The 17,109-nt window shown below is 53.4% G+C and overlaps 1 protein-coding gene across 1 annotated transcript; it reads left to right on the top strand.

Annotated features, from left to right (window-relative positions):
- Nucleotides 1-9,919: 9,919 nt before the first annotated feature.
- NKX3-2 (NK3 homeobox 2) lies at nt 9,920-12,852 on the top strand. Its single transcript, XM_036298420.1, has 2 exons — nt 9,920-10,385; nt 11,886-12,852. Exons 1-2 carry the CDS (start codon nt 9,920-9,922, stop codon nt 12,422-12,424), a joined length of 1,005 nt encoding a protein of 334 aa, XP_036154313.1. The 3' UTR covers nt 12,425-12,852.
- The last annotated feature ends 4,257 nt before the right edge of the window (nt 12,853-17,109 follow it).

Here is a 17,109-nt window from a genome sequence, read left to right as displayed (position 1 = left end):
TCCCCTGAGGACTCCCAAATGGCAAGAGGGTGCAGGCCAGGCTGAGGGATCCTGCACAAGAGCATGAATTTCATGCACTGGGCCTCTAGTTATATATATATATATATATATATATATATATATATATATATATATATATATATATGGAGAGAGAGAGAGAGAGAGAGAGAGAGAGAGAGAGAGAGAGAGAGAATGATGACTTGGCTGAGGTGGCTCAGTGGTTGAGCATTGACCTATGAACCAGGAGGTCACAGTTTGATTCCCACTAAGGGCACATGCCTGGGTTGCAGGCTCAGTCCCCAGTAGGGGCCATGCCAATCAATGATTCTCTCTCAGCATTGATGTTTCTATCTCTCCTCTCCTTTCCTCTCTGAAATTAATTTTAAAAAAAATCTAAATTTAAAAAAAATATATGGGTAAGATTATATGTGGTGAGAGGTGCTCCATTTGTTTATATATTTACATACAAATATACTTATATTATTTGTATGTATTTATACAAAGGTTCTTTTGAAAATATGGTGTTTCAAGCTCACCAACAATCATTTCTTTTGAGCTTTTTCATTCTTTATTGATTAAGGTATTACATACGTGTCCTTATCCCCCCCATTGCCCCCCCACCCCCCTGCTCATGCCCTCATCCCCCTAGTGTCTTTGTCCATTGGTTATGCTTATATGCATGCATACAAATCCTTTGGTTGATCTCTCCGTCTTCCCCCCACCCTCCCCTCCCTTTCCTTTGAGGTTTGATGGTCTGATCGATGCTTCTCTATCTCTGGATCTGTTTTTGTTCATCAGTTTATGAGTGTGATCATGTGATATTTATCTTTCTTTAACTGACTTATTTCGCTTAGCATAATGCTCTCCAGTTCCATCCATGCTGTTGCAAATGGTAAGAGTGCCTTCTTTTCCACAGCAGTGTAGTATTCCACTGTGTAGGTGTACCAAAGATTTCTAATCCACTCATCTGCTGATGGGCACTTAGGCTGTTTCCAAATATTAGCTATTGGAAATTGTGCTGCTATGAACATAGGGATGCATATATCCTTTCTGATTGGTGATTCTGTTTTCTTGGGATATATTCCTAGAAGTGGGATCACTGGGTCAAATGGGAGTTCCATTTTTAGTTTTTTGAGGAAACTCCATACTGTTTTCCACAGTGGCTGCCCCAGTCTGCATTCCCACCAGCAATGCATGAGGTTCCTTTTTCTCCACATCCTCACCAGCACTTGTCATTTGTTGAATTGTTGATGATAGCCATTCTGACAGGTGTGAGATGGTACCTCATTGTTGTTTTGTTTTGCATCTCTCAGATGATTAGTGACTTTGAGCATGTTTTCATATGTCTCTTGGTCTTCTGTATGTCCTCTTTAGAAAAGTATCTATTTAGGTCCATTGCCCATTTTTTGATTGGATTGTTTATCTTCCTTTTGTCAAGTTGTATGAGTTCCCTGTAAATGTTGGAGATTAAACACTTATTGGAGATAACATTGGCAAATATGTTCTCCCATGCAGTGGGCTTTCTTGTTGTTTTGTTGATGGTTTCTTTTGCTGTGCAAAAGCTTTTTATTTTGATGTAGTCCCATTTGTTTATTTTCTCTTTAGTTTCCATTGCCCTAGGAGCTGTATCGATGAAGATAATGCTTTGGCATATGTCTGAGATTTTGTTGCCTGTGGATTCCTCTAAGATTTTTATGGTTTCCCGTCTTCCGTTCAAGTCCTTTATCCATTTTGAGTTTATTTTTATGTATGGTGTAAGTTGGTGGTCTAGATTACAATAATTTACATAAAGGTATTAAGTAAAGAGTGATCTAGGTGGATGTGCAAGAGATGGCAAGCTGTGCGAAGAGGTCTGCGAATGGCTGTAGTGTATGAAGTGCTACGCTAAGACTTTCCAAGGATGTGTCTTTGTCTATCATCACCAGGTGGCAACTTGCTCCATGAGTTGATTTAATTAAAGACAAAGAGGGCCGGAACCGGTTTGGCTCAGTGGATAGAGTGTCGGCCTGTGGACTGAAAGGTCCCAGGTTTGATTCCGGTCAAGGGCATGTACCTGGGTTGCGGGCACATCCCCAGTGGGAGATGTGCAGGAGGCAGCTGATCGATGTTTCTCTCTCATCGATGTTTCTAACTCTCTATCTCTCTCCCTTCCTCTCTGTAAAAAATCAATAAAATATATTTAAAAAAAAAAAAAAAAGACAAAGAGGGCTAGCTGGGCTTCCCGGATTCCAGGGGGAAAGGTTGCAGCAGGTGGGGTGAGAGAGTCTCAGAAGGACGCAGAACTAAAGGAATGCGTGTTCTTCACTGGCTGTGAAGAACAGTATCTTTTAAAAATAGTATATTTTCTTATTTTCGTGTCCTTTTCCAGACCTGTGGGTCGGTAGGATCTCCACAGCGAGGAACAGCACAGATGGCACGTAGGTAGGGGAAACAGGAGCCAAGGGTGTGGGGGGAGGTGTTCACAGGAATACCATAGGTTTGCTGGGCTGTTTGAGGAATTGGGAGAATAAGGCAGAAGGGCACCTCCAGTACTCAAGGCCTCCACCCACGGCCATCACCCTGGACCTGGGTATCACGGATAACCTGCGCCTCTCTGAAGTCTTTTTTTTTTTTTAAGGCAGTGTGTGTGTATGTATGTACATATGTATTTATATTCTTATTGATTTCAGAGAGGAAGGGAGAGGGGTAGAGAGAGAGAAACATCAATGATGAGAGAGAATCATTGATTGTCTGCCTCCTGCACGCCCGCTACTGGGGATCGAGCCCGCAACCCGGGCATGTGCCCTTGACCAGAATCGAACCTGGGACCCTTCAGTCTACAGGCTGACACTCTATCCACTGAGCCAAACTGGCTAGGGCAGCGCTTCTGAAGTCTTCACTAAGTTCCGAAACCTTTAACCACTTCTCTTTCCAACTAACATCCCTGATACTCAGGCTCCCACTCCAGCCAGCACTGCCATCTTTTCATGGGTGCAGTTTAACGCGTTTTGCTCTCGCAAGAGAAGTTCTGCAGAGGGATGGTGGTGATGGTTGCACAACATAGTGAATGTACTTCCTGACACTGAACAGCATACTCAAAAGGGTTCAAGGGGGTAAAGTTTATGTTATGTATATTTTACCACAATTTTAAAAAAGTAAATGATAAATGCCACCCAAATCCATGCCACGCCGGCCCTTCCCTCCATCTTCAGCACCACCTAATAGAAGCCACCATCATCTCTGGCTTGGACTCAGTAACTGCTAACAGATTTCCACAGTTCTCCTTTTGCAACCCCCACAGCCTTTCTGCACCTCGGCCAGAGCGATGATCTTTTTCAGGTGCAGATCATATTCAGTTAACTCTTTGCTTCGAATCTTCCTGTGGCTTCTCCTTTCTGTGGCTTATGAAGGCTGCACAGTCTGGCCTCCGGTTGCCTGTGGGACCCCAACTCTTGCCACTCTGCCCATTCTAGCCCCAGGAGCGTCCCCTTGGGTCATTGAGCATACTCTAATGGTTCCCACTACATGTCCTTTGGTCTAGTTCTTCTCTTTGTCTAAAAATCTCGTCCCTATATTCCTTCTGCTTTCCATCTCACTCCATCAAAAGTAAACCCAGATCACCTCTCCCAACCACCGTGCTTTAATTTTTTATAGCACTTACATCATCTGATGTTTTGTCCACTGTGGTACTTAAGCATTTATTTCTCTTTTTTTAGGAGAAAAAATTTTAAATATATTTTTATTGATTCCAGAGAGGAAGGGAGAGGGGGCTAGAGAGACAGAAACATCAATGATGAGAGAGAATCATCCATCAGCTGCCTCCTGCACATCCCCCACTGGGGACCGAACCTGCAACCCAAGCATGTGCCCTGACTGAGAATTGAACCATGACCTCCTGGTTCATAGGTCGATGCTCAACCAGTTGGGCAAGCATTTATTTCTTGATGGTATTCCACCACTGAAATGTTAGCCTGTGGAGAGTAGTGTCTAAGGCAGCCATGGGCAAACTACGGCCCGTGGGCTGGATCCGGCCCGTTTGAAATGAATAAAACTAAAAAAAAAAAAGACCGTACCCTTTTATGTAATGATGTTTACTTTGAATTTATATTAGTTCACACAAACACTCCATCCATGCTTTTGCTCCGGCCCTCCGGTCCAGTTTAAGAACCCATTGTGGCCCTCGAGTCAAAAAGTTTGCCCACCCCTGGTCTAAGGGGTCCTTGAACCCCAGAGCCTAGAATAGCATCTGAGACATAGTAGGCACTCAGGGAAAATCTGTTGAATATTCAATGAATGAAAGGGAGAGAATAGAGAAATGAGTTGGGAAATTTTGCAAGGAGAACCTGGCATAATACCTTGAGAGTCCCCCGTATAGTTACTTAGACTCAGAAAGGTAATAAAATCAGAAGACTTTTAAAAAATTTTATAAGCATCTCAACACAAACAATCAGACATATCATCTTCCTGTTTGTCCACTGAAACCTTCTCCTAACCTCGTCCCACAAAAGCAGAAAAAATGAAATAGCAACATCTACAACCCAAATGAGAAAATAAAACCTGAGGGACAAGACGGGCTTGTTTGTAATGCCTGGACTTTCTGATGTTTAGGGTGAAATACCCCCATTAGTCTCATGACAAAATTAGTTTCTGAAGAACTGAAAAACCTTCCGATGACTCCAATTAAGCATACAGACTACATGTGCCCTAAATTAGCATCCCGTCAGAGCCTGGGTCGAGCACTCACAGAGGCAGCCCGGGGAGCCTGCACAGAGGAATCAAGGATGATGTGTTAGGTCAGGTCTTGGGCCACTGCAACTACAGCGGATCCCCTACCTATCCCTGCCCTTGAGTGAGGTGATTTTTCAGTGGGGATCGGGCTGTGTCTGCATGAGACTTTTGAAAGGAACATCTCCGTTATTAGGTTGCTCATAACGTGAGACTGTGGAGACAATTAACAGCAAAAGCATTCCGTTTTGTGAAACCAACTTTTACTTTTCGGTGTTTCAGTAGATCCATACGCCACGCATTCCGCAAGGGCTCCCGCTAGGTGGCGCTCGTCCTCCATTGTACCTAGGCGGGTTCGCGAGACCGTACTTCACGTTCTAAACGTGAGAAGTCATCTCCCCCCAACAGGGGCTTTTTACCCGTAAGAAAACCAAAGTTCCAAAGAGGAAACGTCTTCCGTGAGGTCTTTATCACTGCATCCTCGAGCAAGGCCCAGGTCCCCATATTTCTGAACGCAACCAACCGTTTTCCTTTACACATGGTTCATTTTATTGATTATAATAATGATGGTGTTTCTTACTTTCCATATACCCAGATTTATGTCCAGATCCATGGGCCTTTGGCGTCTTTTATTTTCAAAGGCACAAAACAGAAATATCATTAGATTTGCCTGCCCGAATTCTTCCTTTGATTTCCTTAAGTTCCAGGCTCTTTTTCTGATGAACGGGTCTATTGAAATGGGTCAGGAAGACAATAAGAAACATTTAATGAGAATAAACCCGAAGGTTCGTAGAAAAACTGGTTAGAAAACCCAACAGGATTGACATTAGACAGTTTTGAATCTTGATTTAGCTGTGTACGGTGGTCAAGTCATTTAAACTATGTGACTCTCTGTTTCCTCATCTGTAAAATAGGGATAATAATGTTTTCTACTCACCACACCCTCAAGGTTGTGTAGATTAAATAAAACAATAGGCCTGGCCATGGTGGCTCAGTGGTTGAGTGTCAACCTGTGAACCAGGAGATCATAGTTCGATTCCTGGTTAGGGCACATGCCCTGGTTGAAGGCTCCATCCCCATTGTGTGGTGTCCAGGAGGCAGCCGGTCAATGATTCTCTCTCATCGTGATGTTTCTCTCTCTCTCTCCCTCTCCCCTCCTCTCTGAAATCAATAAAAATACATTTAAAAATAAATAAATAAATAAATAAATAAATAAATAAATAAATAAATAAAACAATAGGCTTCGGCTCCTGGAACATTGCTGGTGCACAGCATTTGTTTAAAATATAAAACTACCCTGACCCATAGCAATGCTTCCCTGTGAAGTCAGATATACCTGGACCACGTGTGTGAAAAAACCCTGGTGTCTGAAAGCAGACGACTTAGGAATTCAGGAGCTGGTTGGTGTTTGCTGGCAGGACGGTGGCCAGTTGCTTGGTGGGGACCACGGTGATTCCCGGTGCAGCCTCTGCCTGGACCTGGCCCAAGAGCTTGCACCTGAGCCACACACACACACACACACACACACACACACACACACACACACACACCAGCTCGAGCAGTTCAGCGGTGGCCTCGGCCTCGGAGGGCACCAGGTCCAAGCCCTCGGTTTCAAAGACTAGAAACTGCGGCCCAGAAAAGGCCAGTGTCTTCAGGCGAAGTCGTCAGCGTCACAGAGGAGTCCGGCGCGGTCTCCCATTGCAGCGCAGCCCTGGCGCGTGCCCTCGGGCCAGCCCGGGCACAGAAGGCAACTCCTCCCCGGAAGACGAAGGATGGTTGAGGCCACGGGTGATGGGCGCCAGGGGCACGGCGCGCGGTGGCCCCTGCTGGGCCGCGCCCGAGAGCCGGCGTTTCCCCATGTCCGTCCCCTCCGCTCTCACACCCGCATCCCCTACTCCGCACGCGGCCCGGGGAGCCTCACCGCCAAGCAGCGCCTGGGACCTGGGCTGCTCTGGGGCAAGTAGGGGGCGCGCAGGAACCAAGCTAACCAAGCTGCGGGAGTCAGAAGAGGGGAGTTGGGGAAGGGAAGGGCAGAGCCGGGCGGAGGAAGGCACCGCGCGGGGCGAGCCGGTCGTCTCCTGAAGACGGGTGGGTCACTCGGGGTCCCCATCTCCGGTTCCGCGGATTCCCGGGCCCGAGCGCGGCGCCGACCGCCCTCCAGGCGCCGTCCCGCCGCCGCGGGTCCAGGAGCTCGCGGCCACGCCGAGACATCGCCCTCGATGAGCTGCAAGCCGGTCCCCGCCGCCGGCGCGGACGCTTCCCTGTCCCGGTGGGTCTCCGGGCCTGCGTGCGTTCAGCGCTGACCTGCTGAGACTAGACGCACACTCCCTCCCCACCCACTCGCCCGCCTTTCCTTCACCCTGCGCGTCCCCGGGGAAACAATCTCTGTGCCTCCCACCACCTTCGCTCACCGTCCCCCAGAGCCTTTGCATTCCCCACCAGCAGCTTCCAGACCCTGGTGTTTACACTCGGCCAACACCCACCTCCCGGCCTGCCCGCAGCCAAGCACCAGACCTAACGATCCGCTGACCGCGCCCGCGAGGACCGAGCGCCCGGGCTGTGCGCCTCCTGGAGACTCGGAAGGCCGCCAGTCTTACACTCCGAGCCCACAAAATCACCGAACCATAGCTTTCCACGCTTTGAACGCCTCTGCCCGAGCCTTTGTCAAGGGGTATATCCTACTTGGATTAGGGGGACGGGGTGGGGGGGTGAGGTGGATGGATCTTTAAAAAATAAAGGGCAGCTAAGTAAGTCTTTGGAGAGCCCCCACCCTTACTCTCAGACTCAGTTATTCAGCCCCAAAACTTCTCTGCCTGTCAGAGTGTCCGTATTATGTGTCCACACCAAGTCCTAACCCCACAAAAGGATAGCTGTCTGCGACACCCAGACACACCTGCCACCTCTCACCTCTGGGCATCCTGGGTCCACCTCCTCCTCCTCGGCTGGACCCCAGAGAATAACAACCCATTGCTTAGGGAGGTGGGGGAGGGGTTATTTAGAGACTAAATCCAAGTCGCGAGAGGAAGGCAAGGACACGCTTTCTTTGGAAGCCCAGGAAACATTCGGTTCTGTTCCCCTCCGGGCCTGGAGAGCCTCGGATTCCTCACACTAGCGGGATACTGACACCACATTTAAACTACCTTTCTCTCCAAACCTGATGTCATCGTGAAGATCTACACAGGGCAATGACCTCTGCGAGCGTGAGGTTTTTCCCCACCGAATCCACGACAGGATCTGCACTGTAGTGTATGTGGGATGCAAAAGGCATCCTGTGGCTGACGGGCTGGGAAGCAGAGATGCTGCAAAGCCCCCACTGAGCCTGAAAACTGTGAACAGTGGGTGTGTTCCATCCTGCGGTGCCCTCTGAGAGCCGCCAAAAGGAAAGCAACAAGGGCGATGTTATTTATGTTAGTGACACCAAAAACACCAGTCCCCACACTTGACTAAATTAAAATCACAGTTTCTTAAACGTATTTAATGGTTCCAGTTGTGTGGTGTTAAGTTGAACCTCTGGCAAAATTTATGGAAGACAGTAAAGCATTTTACTGGTGCAATTTTTTTTATTTAAAAATAAACAACAAAAATTAGTAACAAATGTTTTGATATACCCACAATATTTGTGTTTCTTAACTCGGCTCTTTCTTGTACAGAAAACAATGTGTTACTTATTATTTTTTTTTAAAAAAAGAGCATTTAATGCCAGTTCAGGATCCTTACTATGGTAATTCCTAGAAATTCTTTTAAACAAATATATATCTTCTAATCTTATTCAACTTACAAGGAACAGAATATTTAAAGAACAAATTGAAAGGGGATTTCTTCTTCTTCTTCTTCTTCTTCTTCTTCTTCTTCTTCTTCTTCTTCTTCTTCTTCTTCTTTCTTCCTGGTGCAAAATTTAACTCCAATAAAATTCAGCATTGACAGTGCAGGGAATAATCACGCAATTTCCAGAAACTCTCCTAAACATGCCCTCCAATTTCTCGCCTGATTTTAGTTCTAACTGTACCTTTTTTTTTTTTTTTTCAATTCCTCTACAGAAAGCGAATCAAATAAAATACGGTCTGGAAAGAAAAAAAAATAGAGTGGTTTTCATGAACTGATTATTTTAGCGTAAAGAATTAGCAGGGAAGAGCCGCGAAAGTGTAAGGGGGCAAGTGTGAAAGTGCAAGAAGCAATTTGTTCTTCATCTCTGTGCACCTTCCAAGAGAACAGAAACTATGCGCGCGATGTATGGAACTGCGTGATCTTGGATTTCCGCCTAGAGCCCTAGACTTTGACTCAACTAAACACGGTGTTGCGTAAAAGCGCGGGAATAGGTGGGCACATCCACAAAGGTAAGACCCTCGGTTTCTCGAGCAGCGGGTCTGCGGCCTCCTAGCTGCTGGAAGATGCTTCGCGAACCAGACTTGGGAGGAAAGGGGTTAAGTCAGACCCCGACTTTCTACGCGCAACGCGCCCAGTTTTGTCTGTTGCAGTGAACGTCTCCCAGCCGGAGCCAGCCAATGTGCGGCCGGGAGCGCCCAGGACCGCCCAGTGCAGGGGCGTGGCCTGCGGCTGTCACTCAGCGGTGAGGAATGACACCGAGCGGGAGGGGGGTCCGAAGGAACGCAGGGGAAGGAAAGAGAGAAGAAACAGATAAAACCCAGGCAGGGGGTAAAAAGGTGCCCCGCGCCTCTCGGAATCCCGCGGCCGCCGCGACCGCTGCCGCCGGGGGTGGGCTCCGGAAGCGTGGGCCCAGCAGGGAAGCGAGAGGACAAGCCAGGACCGAAATCCTGCAGGCGGGGAAGAGACAGAGGCGCAAAGAAAAAGTGACTCTGGGTCGTGCGCTCCGGAGGCGCTTAGGAGGGGACTGCAAGCCGCCGAGGGGCCCCCGCGGATCCTCCCCCCAATGCCCTCCGAGGGGCCGACCCCGGCCCGCCCCTCGGAGCGCTAGGCGATGAGATAATTCAGCTGAGCTGCGAAAGAAGGGCGTCTGACTCTGGATTGGGAGGGAGGGGGTCTCCGGGCGGGGTGAAACTCGGAAGTAGGGGTGAGGGTCGGCGCTGATCCCGGGCCAGAGCAGGGCGCGGGCTACTGGACCGCGCAGGAGTGGGCTGCCGGGGCCTCGCGCGCACCGGGTTCACTCGTGCCGCGGCGCCCCGCGCGTTCCGTCCAGCTCGGAGCTGCCCCGCTCCCCAGCCGCCCGGCCGGCCGGCCGCTCCGGCCCGAGGCGCAGATGGCCGTGCGCGGCGCCAACACCTTGACGCCCTTCTCCATCCAGGCGATCCTCAACAAGAAAGAGGAGCGCGGCGGACTACCCGCGCCGGACGGGCGCCGGGTACCCGGGGGCACACCGGTAGCAGTGGCTGGGGCGCCTGCTGTCTGCTGCTGGCGGCTCTTTGGGGAGAACGACGCGGGCGCTCTGGGGGGCGCCGAGGACTCTCTGCTGGCGTCGCCTGCCGGGACCAGAATGGCTGCGGGGCGGACCGCGGAGAGCCCGGGTGGCTGGGACTCGGACTCGGCGCTGAGCGAGGACAACGAGGGCGGGCGGCGCTGCGCTGACGCGCCTAGGGCCAGTCGCGCCGGCCGTGCGGGAGGGACCCTGGGCCTCATCCAGCCGGTCTGCGAGCTGCCCGCCGCCAAGGACCTGGAGGAGGAAGCCGTGGGCCGGAGCGACAGCGAGATGTCCGCCAGCGTCTCAGGTTCGCTGAGGCTTCCCGGGGAAGGGGGCCGGGCTGAGGGGCTGGGCAAGGAGGTCAACCTCGCCGAGTGGGGTGGGCCTGCCGCGAGCACCCTGCCCTGGGGCCCAGGGGCTGATCCGGACCCCAAGCTCTGCGCTCTGGCGCGGGCTGCTCTAACCCTCCGGTACGTAAGCCAGAGAGAAAACCGAGAGCGTCCTCAGAGCCCTGCGTCCTGGGGCGAGGCCTGAGACGTCCTCCGGACAGGGCTGGGAGGGAACCCCTGCAGCTTGGATTTGAGTTCATTTCTAGTGCCTTTGGCAGGCCGTGTCTGTCTCCAAATCTCCAAATCAGTTGGAAGGGGGAAGAACGAGAGGCCCAGAGATCTAGGATAGCCAGTGCCCTGGCCTTCACCCAGAGAGCAGAGACACTCCCGGCTGGAGGTCCCAGGGCCAGGCCCTGCAGCTCAAGGACAGGTAGCGAGGGACACCTCCTAGCGGGCCAGGGGACAGGATCTGCTGAGCCCGGGCTTGCGAGGAGGGTTTGTTTAGCTTCCCAGACCCCAGGGCCTGGGAAGCTGTTCTGGGCTGAGGACCCAAGAGCTGGAGGCAAACCCAACAGCCAGCTGGAGGCAGAGGGGCTGATGTGGGTCATCCCAGATGCAGCAGCAGCAGCAGGGAGAGGGGCCTCCTCCGCTCCTGGCAACTCATTGGGTCAGAAAGACCCCTACGCCTGCCCTGCGGTCTGGTAGACGCTGCTGTAGGCCTCGATCCGGCCCCAGGCAAATCCTGTCCCGTCTGCCAGAGGCCAGAGCACCGGACCTCTCTGCTGGGTGCTGTGGCCAGAGCGCGCGGGAAAGGCCGCCGGGGAACTGGAGTCAGATGTGAATCCAAGGACTGGAGGCAGGGACACCCTGCTCTTGTCACCCCCAATCGCCAGCCTCTGTCTAATTTCCTTGCAAAGGGAGAGGGAGAAGTCTGCCCAAGGCCTGGGGGGCAGCCCATTGCCACACCTCTCAATTCTGGTGGTGGGAGGCGGAAGACTCTGAATACCTCTGTCCCCAGAATCTGTCCCTACACCTTCCCTTGACGCGCAGTCAACGCATGTGTATGTGTGAGCATGAGTGTAGGGAGGCGGGTGAATCCAAACAGGGAAACATAATCTAGAACCCCAGGGCTCAGCTCTGAGAGCCGACAAGGCTTTGGAGGGTAACCAGACTCAGTGCCCCGCGTTACCGCGGGGAGCCTGGGGCCCAGACAGGGCAGAGAGCTGGATCTGGGCCGCCCGCACAGCGTTATACAGCGGCGGAGTCCCTTGGCCGCACCCGACAGGCCTAGATGCGGGAAGTGAGTGGAACTTGGTGCTGGGACTGTCTCCAAAAACCCGGGCTTGGAGGCCCTCGCCACCGCCCTGGTGGGATCGCAGGACATTTCCGTTCCCCACCCCCACCCCGCAGTTGAGGCCCAACCTCACTCCTCGGCTTCGCTGACCATCTCTTGTTTCTGTTTCCTCTGGGGTCCGAAGGCGACCGCAGCCCGAGGGCGGAGGACGACGGTGTTGGCCCGGAAGGCGCCCGCGTGCCCGCGCTGTGCAGCGGGGCGGGAGGCGGCAGCGGCGGCGGCGGGCCGGCGGGCGGCGCGGAGGAGGAGGAGGAGCCGGTGGCGCCGAAGCCGCGCAAGAAGCGCTCGCGGGCCGCCTTCTCCCACGCGCAGGTCTTCGAGCTGGAGCGCCGCTTCAACCACCAGCGCTACCTGTCTGGGCCCGAGCGCGCCGACCTGGCCGCGTCGCTGAAGCTCACTGAGACGCAGGTGAAGATCTGGTTCCAGAACCGTCGCTACAAGACCAAGCGCCGGCAGATGGCTGCCGACCTGCTGGCCTCCGCGCCCGCAGCCAAGAAGGTGGCGGTGAAGGTGCTGGTGCGCGACGACCAGAGACAGTACCTGCCCGGCGAGGTGCTGCGGCCGCCCTCGCTGCTGCCGCTGCAGCCCTCCTACTACTACCCTTACTATTGCCTCCCGGGCTGGGCGCTTTCTACGTGCGCAGCCGCCGCGGGCACCCAGTGAGCCGGCCTGGGGCGAGGCAGCGAGTGATCCCGGCTCCCCAGCTCCAGACGGCCGGCAGCTGACGGCTGTGCAGGTCGTGCTTTGTACAGGGGCGCCCACCCGAGGGGGCAAGTGGAGGATCAAATCCAGCCCTGGCTCTGCTATCCGGGACGTGCGCCCTGGCGATGGGACTGAGTCTGCCCGGAGGGGGCGCCTTTTTCCAATTTGAACAGAGGCACCCAGTGGCCTAGGGGCTCTGCTCCCTCCCCGCATCACCACCTGCCTGGAAGCCCTTAGACATTATTTATTATCGCGACAGCGTTGGATTTGGATTGTATCTGCCTGGGGATGGCGTTTCCCCGGAGTGGAGAGAACTCCTGGAGACCACATAGCCTGAATGCCCTGAAGTTCAGGCCCGCCGGGAGCTTCGTGCGCTAGGCCACACTAGTTCATGGTATCCATGCTACCAATCTATGTGTATCTACATATCTATTCTTTTTGGAAATTGCATTTGTAATAAAGGGGTGCGAAACCCAGGCAGCCCCTAGAAACCCCGGGCCAGGGGTTGGTTTGAACCGTGAAGGGTTTGGTTTTCTGGCCCCTCCCTCCCTGGCGGCAGACCTTGGGTGAGGGTGCCCTATTGAGTGCTGAATGTAAGGAAGGAAGCCTCTCCCCCCTCCGCCTCCCCCTCATCTTTCCTCTTGGAGGCCAGGGCCGCAAGACACTGGGAAGCTCCTGGGAGTCCCAGAACAAGGAGGGAACGAGGCTGGCAGCCCTTCGCAGACATGTTTCTTTTATTTCTTTTTATTTGTTTTAAATGGGGGGTTCAAACTTGTAGCACTTTTCAGTTGTTTGTATTCAAATGATGGTTATTTTTGTATTCAATGTGAATATCCCTGACCAGCCTTTCTATGGCGTCCTCCGCAGTTTTCCAGCCGCTGGGCCCTTTGTCTCTTATGTCCGCTCTCCGCCATCGCTGTGTCCTGACCCAGGATTCGCCCGGCCTTGTCCCTGCCCCTGCCCCTAAGACAGGTGATCCTGTCAACCTCGCCGCTTTTCGCCTCCCTAAGGGCACTGTGCACTCAACTAGACTATTAACTTTTAAAAGATTTGTGAAGTTGGGAAGCTCTATTCGCTGTATTTTCCCCTTTAATTTATAAACTTTCAGTTTAACATGCCCTCTTGGACGCCTTGTTTTCTCTGAGCCTCTCTCCGCCCGGCTTTGGGGAAGCCAGTACCATGGAAATATCTGGGGTCCCTTTTCCCAACCTCTTTTCAGTCCTGGACCCAGGCTGTCTGCCCCTCCTGGGAGCACCCTTGCTGGCCACCCCTCACCCCCTCCTCAGCGGGAGTGTAAACCCTCGCAGCTCAGGGAATCTCGGCTTCCGGGACTTTGCAAGAGCCCAGGATGAATCCCACTAATCAGGAGCGGATCCCTAGGATTCCCTTTTTCCTCGTGGGCGTTGGTTTCAGAGTCCAGGAAGAGTCCATAGCTGAACCTGCGCCAATTTCCATCCCTCCTCCTAACTTGCTGACCCCATCCACCTGCCTACATCTCTGGGCTTTCCATTTCCTCGTGTTTTTCTAAGTGATTCTGGTTTTATTTTGTTTGAAGAATAGGCCAGCAAAAACCCTCGCTGAGATTCCGAAACGATGAGGGGAGAACAAGGCTGTAATAAGGTGTCTCCCGGGAGGGTCACTTGCGCTCTGACCTCAGCGGGGTGCAAAAGGCGCTTCGACTCCCCCGGGGCCCTGCGTCATTTGATCCGCACCGAAACCTAAGACAGGAGCAGAGGAAGGGCTGGGCGAGGATTCGTTGCTACCTGATTCTATAGAGGAATAAGCGCCAGGATGCCACGGATCCACCCGAGCAAAATGCGCACCGCTCCCCTCGCTCACGCCGGCCCGGGCGAGCAAGGAAGGGTTAACGCGCAGGGCAGGCGCCGAGGCCCCGAGCTGGGAAACGCTGAAACAAGGCTCCGGCTACTTTCAATTTCACCTGGAGCTGACGGGCCGGCTGTCCGCCTCCTCTGGCCGCGACCTCACCCGCCACGCGACCACCGGGCCTTGATACCCGAAGGCGCCCGCCTGGCGTCTGCAGCCCCAGGGACCGGGCGGAGCAGAGAGTGTCCACGAGCCTTTAAGAAACGGTTCCCGGTTCTGGAAACTGAGAAAGGCAAAGGGAAAGGCAAAGGCCCTCGGGAAGTGCACACCGTCGTCCCCACGCCCAGCTACTTTCCAAACGGCTCCCGCAGTCATTTTGTTTCTTGTTGACACGTTTAAGAGTGAAATTTTGGTTTCCTATTCACGCATGCAATTTTTTTTTTATTTTTGTAGAAAGAACATTTCCGATAATGTTAGACTCTTCCTCCCTTCCTCTCTCCAGAGGTCGCCACTACTGATTTGCGGGGAGGGAGGTGATTTTTTTCCTCTTCTGAAACCGGCAGTTGGTTGTAGCTGCGTCCTAAGAGGGTGGTTTGTGCTCCATCCTTGCGGATTTGGAGTCGTGAGAACTGGGGAGGCCAGGCAGCGCCCCTACCCCTCTCGCCCTCTCTCGGGCTCCCTGCCAGGGCCAGTTCTTCTGGGCTGGCTAGAAACTTCCGGGGAAAATGACTCAAACGGATCCCATCTGACCCGGATTGTTGCAGTTTCTCTCTGAACCGCCCTGTGGCCAGCGTTGGCGGGAGCGCCCTGAGATCCCGCAGCCCGAGGCAGCCCCTGGGTCCAGCCTGGCCTCTGAGCATTTCCCGCTGCTCTGCGACCCAAGACGGGCGCCTTTACTGGGCCCTGCGCCGCAGAAGCGGCTCTTGTTGGAAATGTGTAGTGTAACTATTTTCATTTCCTTTTCCTTCTGCACTCACGCCTGGACCCTTTTCTTAGAGGATGAGGAACAATTGGTCCTGCTCCCTGCCTGCCCTGCGGGGGGGGGGGGGGGGGGCATGCGCCCCAGCTGCAGAGCTGGGCGCTGGTCTCAGGTCTGCTCTGGGCCTGGGGGAGCAGAGCGTTGTCACCCGAGCCCTAGGGACTTCTGAACGCTTCATCTTTCTCAGTCCCCTTCAGCCCTTCCTGAATCTCAGAGCTGGCCTTGGGGGCCTACTGGGGACCCACACATTGAGGAGGGTAAACTAAGGCAGAAGGAATGGCTGGGAAAGGGGGGCAGAAAGGCTGTGACTCACCCTGAAATCAGTCCCAAGGCTCCAGGCCCAGCCTATGAATCTCATTCTGAACTGCCAGGGTCGCTGAGGTGTGTGTGTGTGTGTGTGTGTGTGTGAGTGTGCGCGCGTGTGTAACTCTAGCTTTCTTCCCACCCCAAAGCCTGTGGGTCTTGGCCTTAGCCATCCCAAGTTGATTCCCACTCCAGCAAGTCCCACTCTCAGACCCCCAAGAGTATCCACCAAGCAGGGGGTGTATAGGGGTGCCATCCATTCTGAAAATAAATGTCTTACAGGCCACTCTAGCAAAGGGGGAGAGGTGACAGTGAATCTGTTCATTGGGAAGACTTGGATGTGCCTTCCCACACCTCTGACAGGTGGGATTGTGGTAGTTGCATCCCCAACTCAGGCTGGGGGAGGTGGCATCTGGGGGAGCGGGAACTGGCAGTGATGATAGCCACAGTCAGCCTTTCACCCAGGTAGGATCTCATCCAAGGCTTGCAGACTCCCCGAGGTGCGGGGGTGCAGTGACTGGGACTCCCCAACCAGCCCCGGAGCTCAGTCCCAGGCAGGCCCACATTTCAACCATGTTACCTCCCATCAGGGTTCGCCAGGAAAAGGCAGAACACGGCTTCCCACAAGTCCACGGAGTTCACCTCGCTTTACAGAAGTTCTCTTGCCGTTGCCGACAGAGCCTGAGCAGCAAGGAAATTAGGTATTTCCCCAAAGCCCAAAAACTGGTGGAGGAACTCCTGGGCAGAAGGGAGAGTTGGGGAGCAGGCCGACCAGTGCTGGGGCCTAGGCCATGGCCTAGGTGCCACAGGGCTTCAATCTTGCAGGTCACCAACCTCCCTCAGCTAATAATCATAGCTGGGAAGCACACAGAGCTGCGTGGGGACTGCAGGGCCCAGCAAATGCTTGACAGCACTTTGTAGGCTGGAGAGCGCTGAGGGCGGTAGGGGCAGGTTGTTGCACTAGCTGGTGGCTTATGGCTACTGCAGAGGCCACGGCCACCATGCCCTGAGAAGGAAGGAAGCAGGCAAAGAGGCTCCTAATCTGAGGGAGGCCCGAAGGAGCAGCCAAAGAATACAGAACGACAGCGGTAACAACAGTGATAACTCCATTCGTTTGGGGCATTGCATTTCCTGCGTCTGCCCCGCACCAAGTCACAGGCCATCCAGAGGCTGAGTCAGGGTCCTTCAAAGCTCGGAATCCTAGGAGCTGAGGTGACTGGGTGGGTGGACTGTGAGAGCGTGCCTCTCCCAGGCTTGGCTCTGGGATGGTGGGATCACAAAGTGTGGGTGTGCTTTCAAAACCCTTTGGCACTGCGCAACCTGTATGGACTTACCATTATTCTTGCCATTATTATTGCTGTTGTTATTATGAACTTCTGGGCAGTGCTGATTTGGCTGATGTGTGATGATCTTCCTTGAACTACCGCCTCTGACAGAGGTTCCCAGGTGTCCAGCGGTGTGCTCACTGCAGGGTCCTCAGGTGTGGAGACGCTGGGCCTCGGCCAGATTTCCATTCTCTGGATAAATATGCTTTAATGAT

This window comes from Myotis myotis, unplaced genomic scaffold (genome assembly GCF_014108235.1).
Source record: "Myotis myotis isolate mMyoMyo1 unplaced genomic scaffold, mMyoMyo1.p scaffold_m19_p_1, whole genome shotgun sequence".
In the NCBI taxonomy this organism is placed as follows: domain Eukaryota; kingdom Metazoa; phylum Chordata; class Mammalia; order Chiroptera; family Vespertilionidae; genus Myotis; species Myotis myotis.
The sequence above is the reverse complement of the archived record's forward strand: the minus strand, read 5'-3'. Positions and strand labels throughout refer to the sequence as shown.

Coding starts and splice junctions, on each gene's coding strand:
- NKX3-2 (XM_036298420.1), top strand. CDS start 9,920: ATGGCCGTGCGCGGCGCCAACACCTTGACGCCCTTCTCCATCCAGGCG. Junction 10,386..11,885: donor GATGTCCGCCAGCGTCTCAG/GTTCGCTGAGGC, acceptor TGGGGTCCGAAG/GCGACCGCAGCCCGAGGGCG.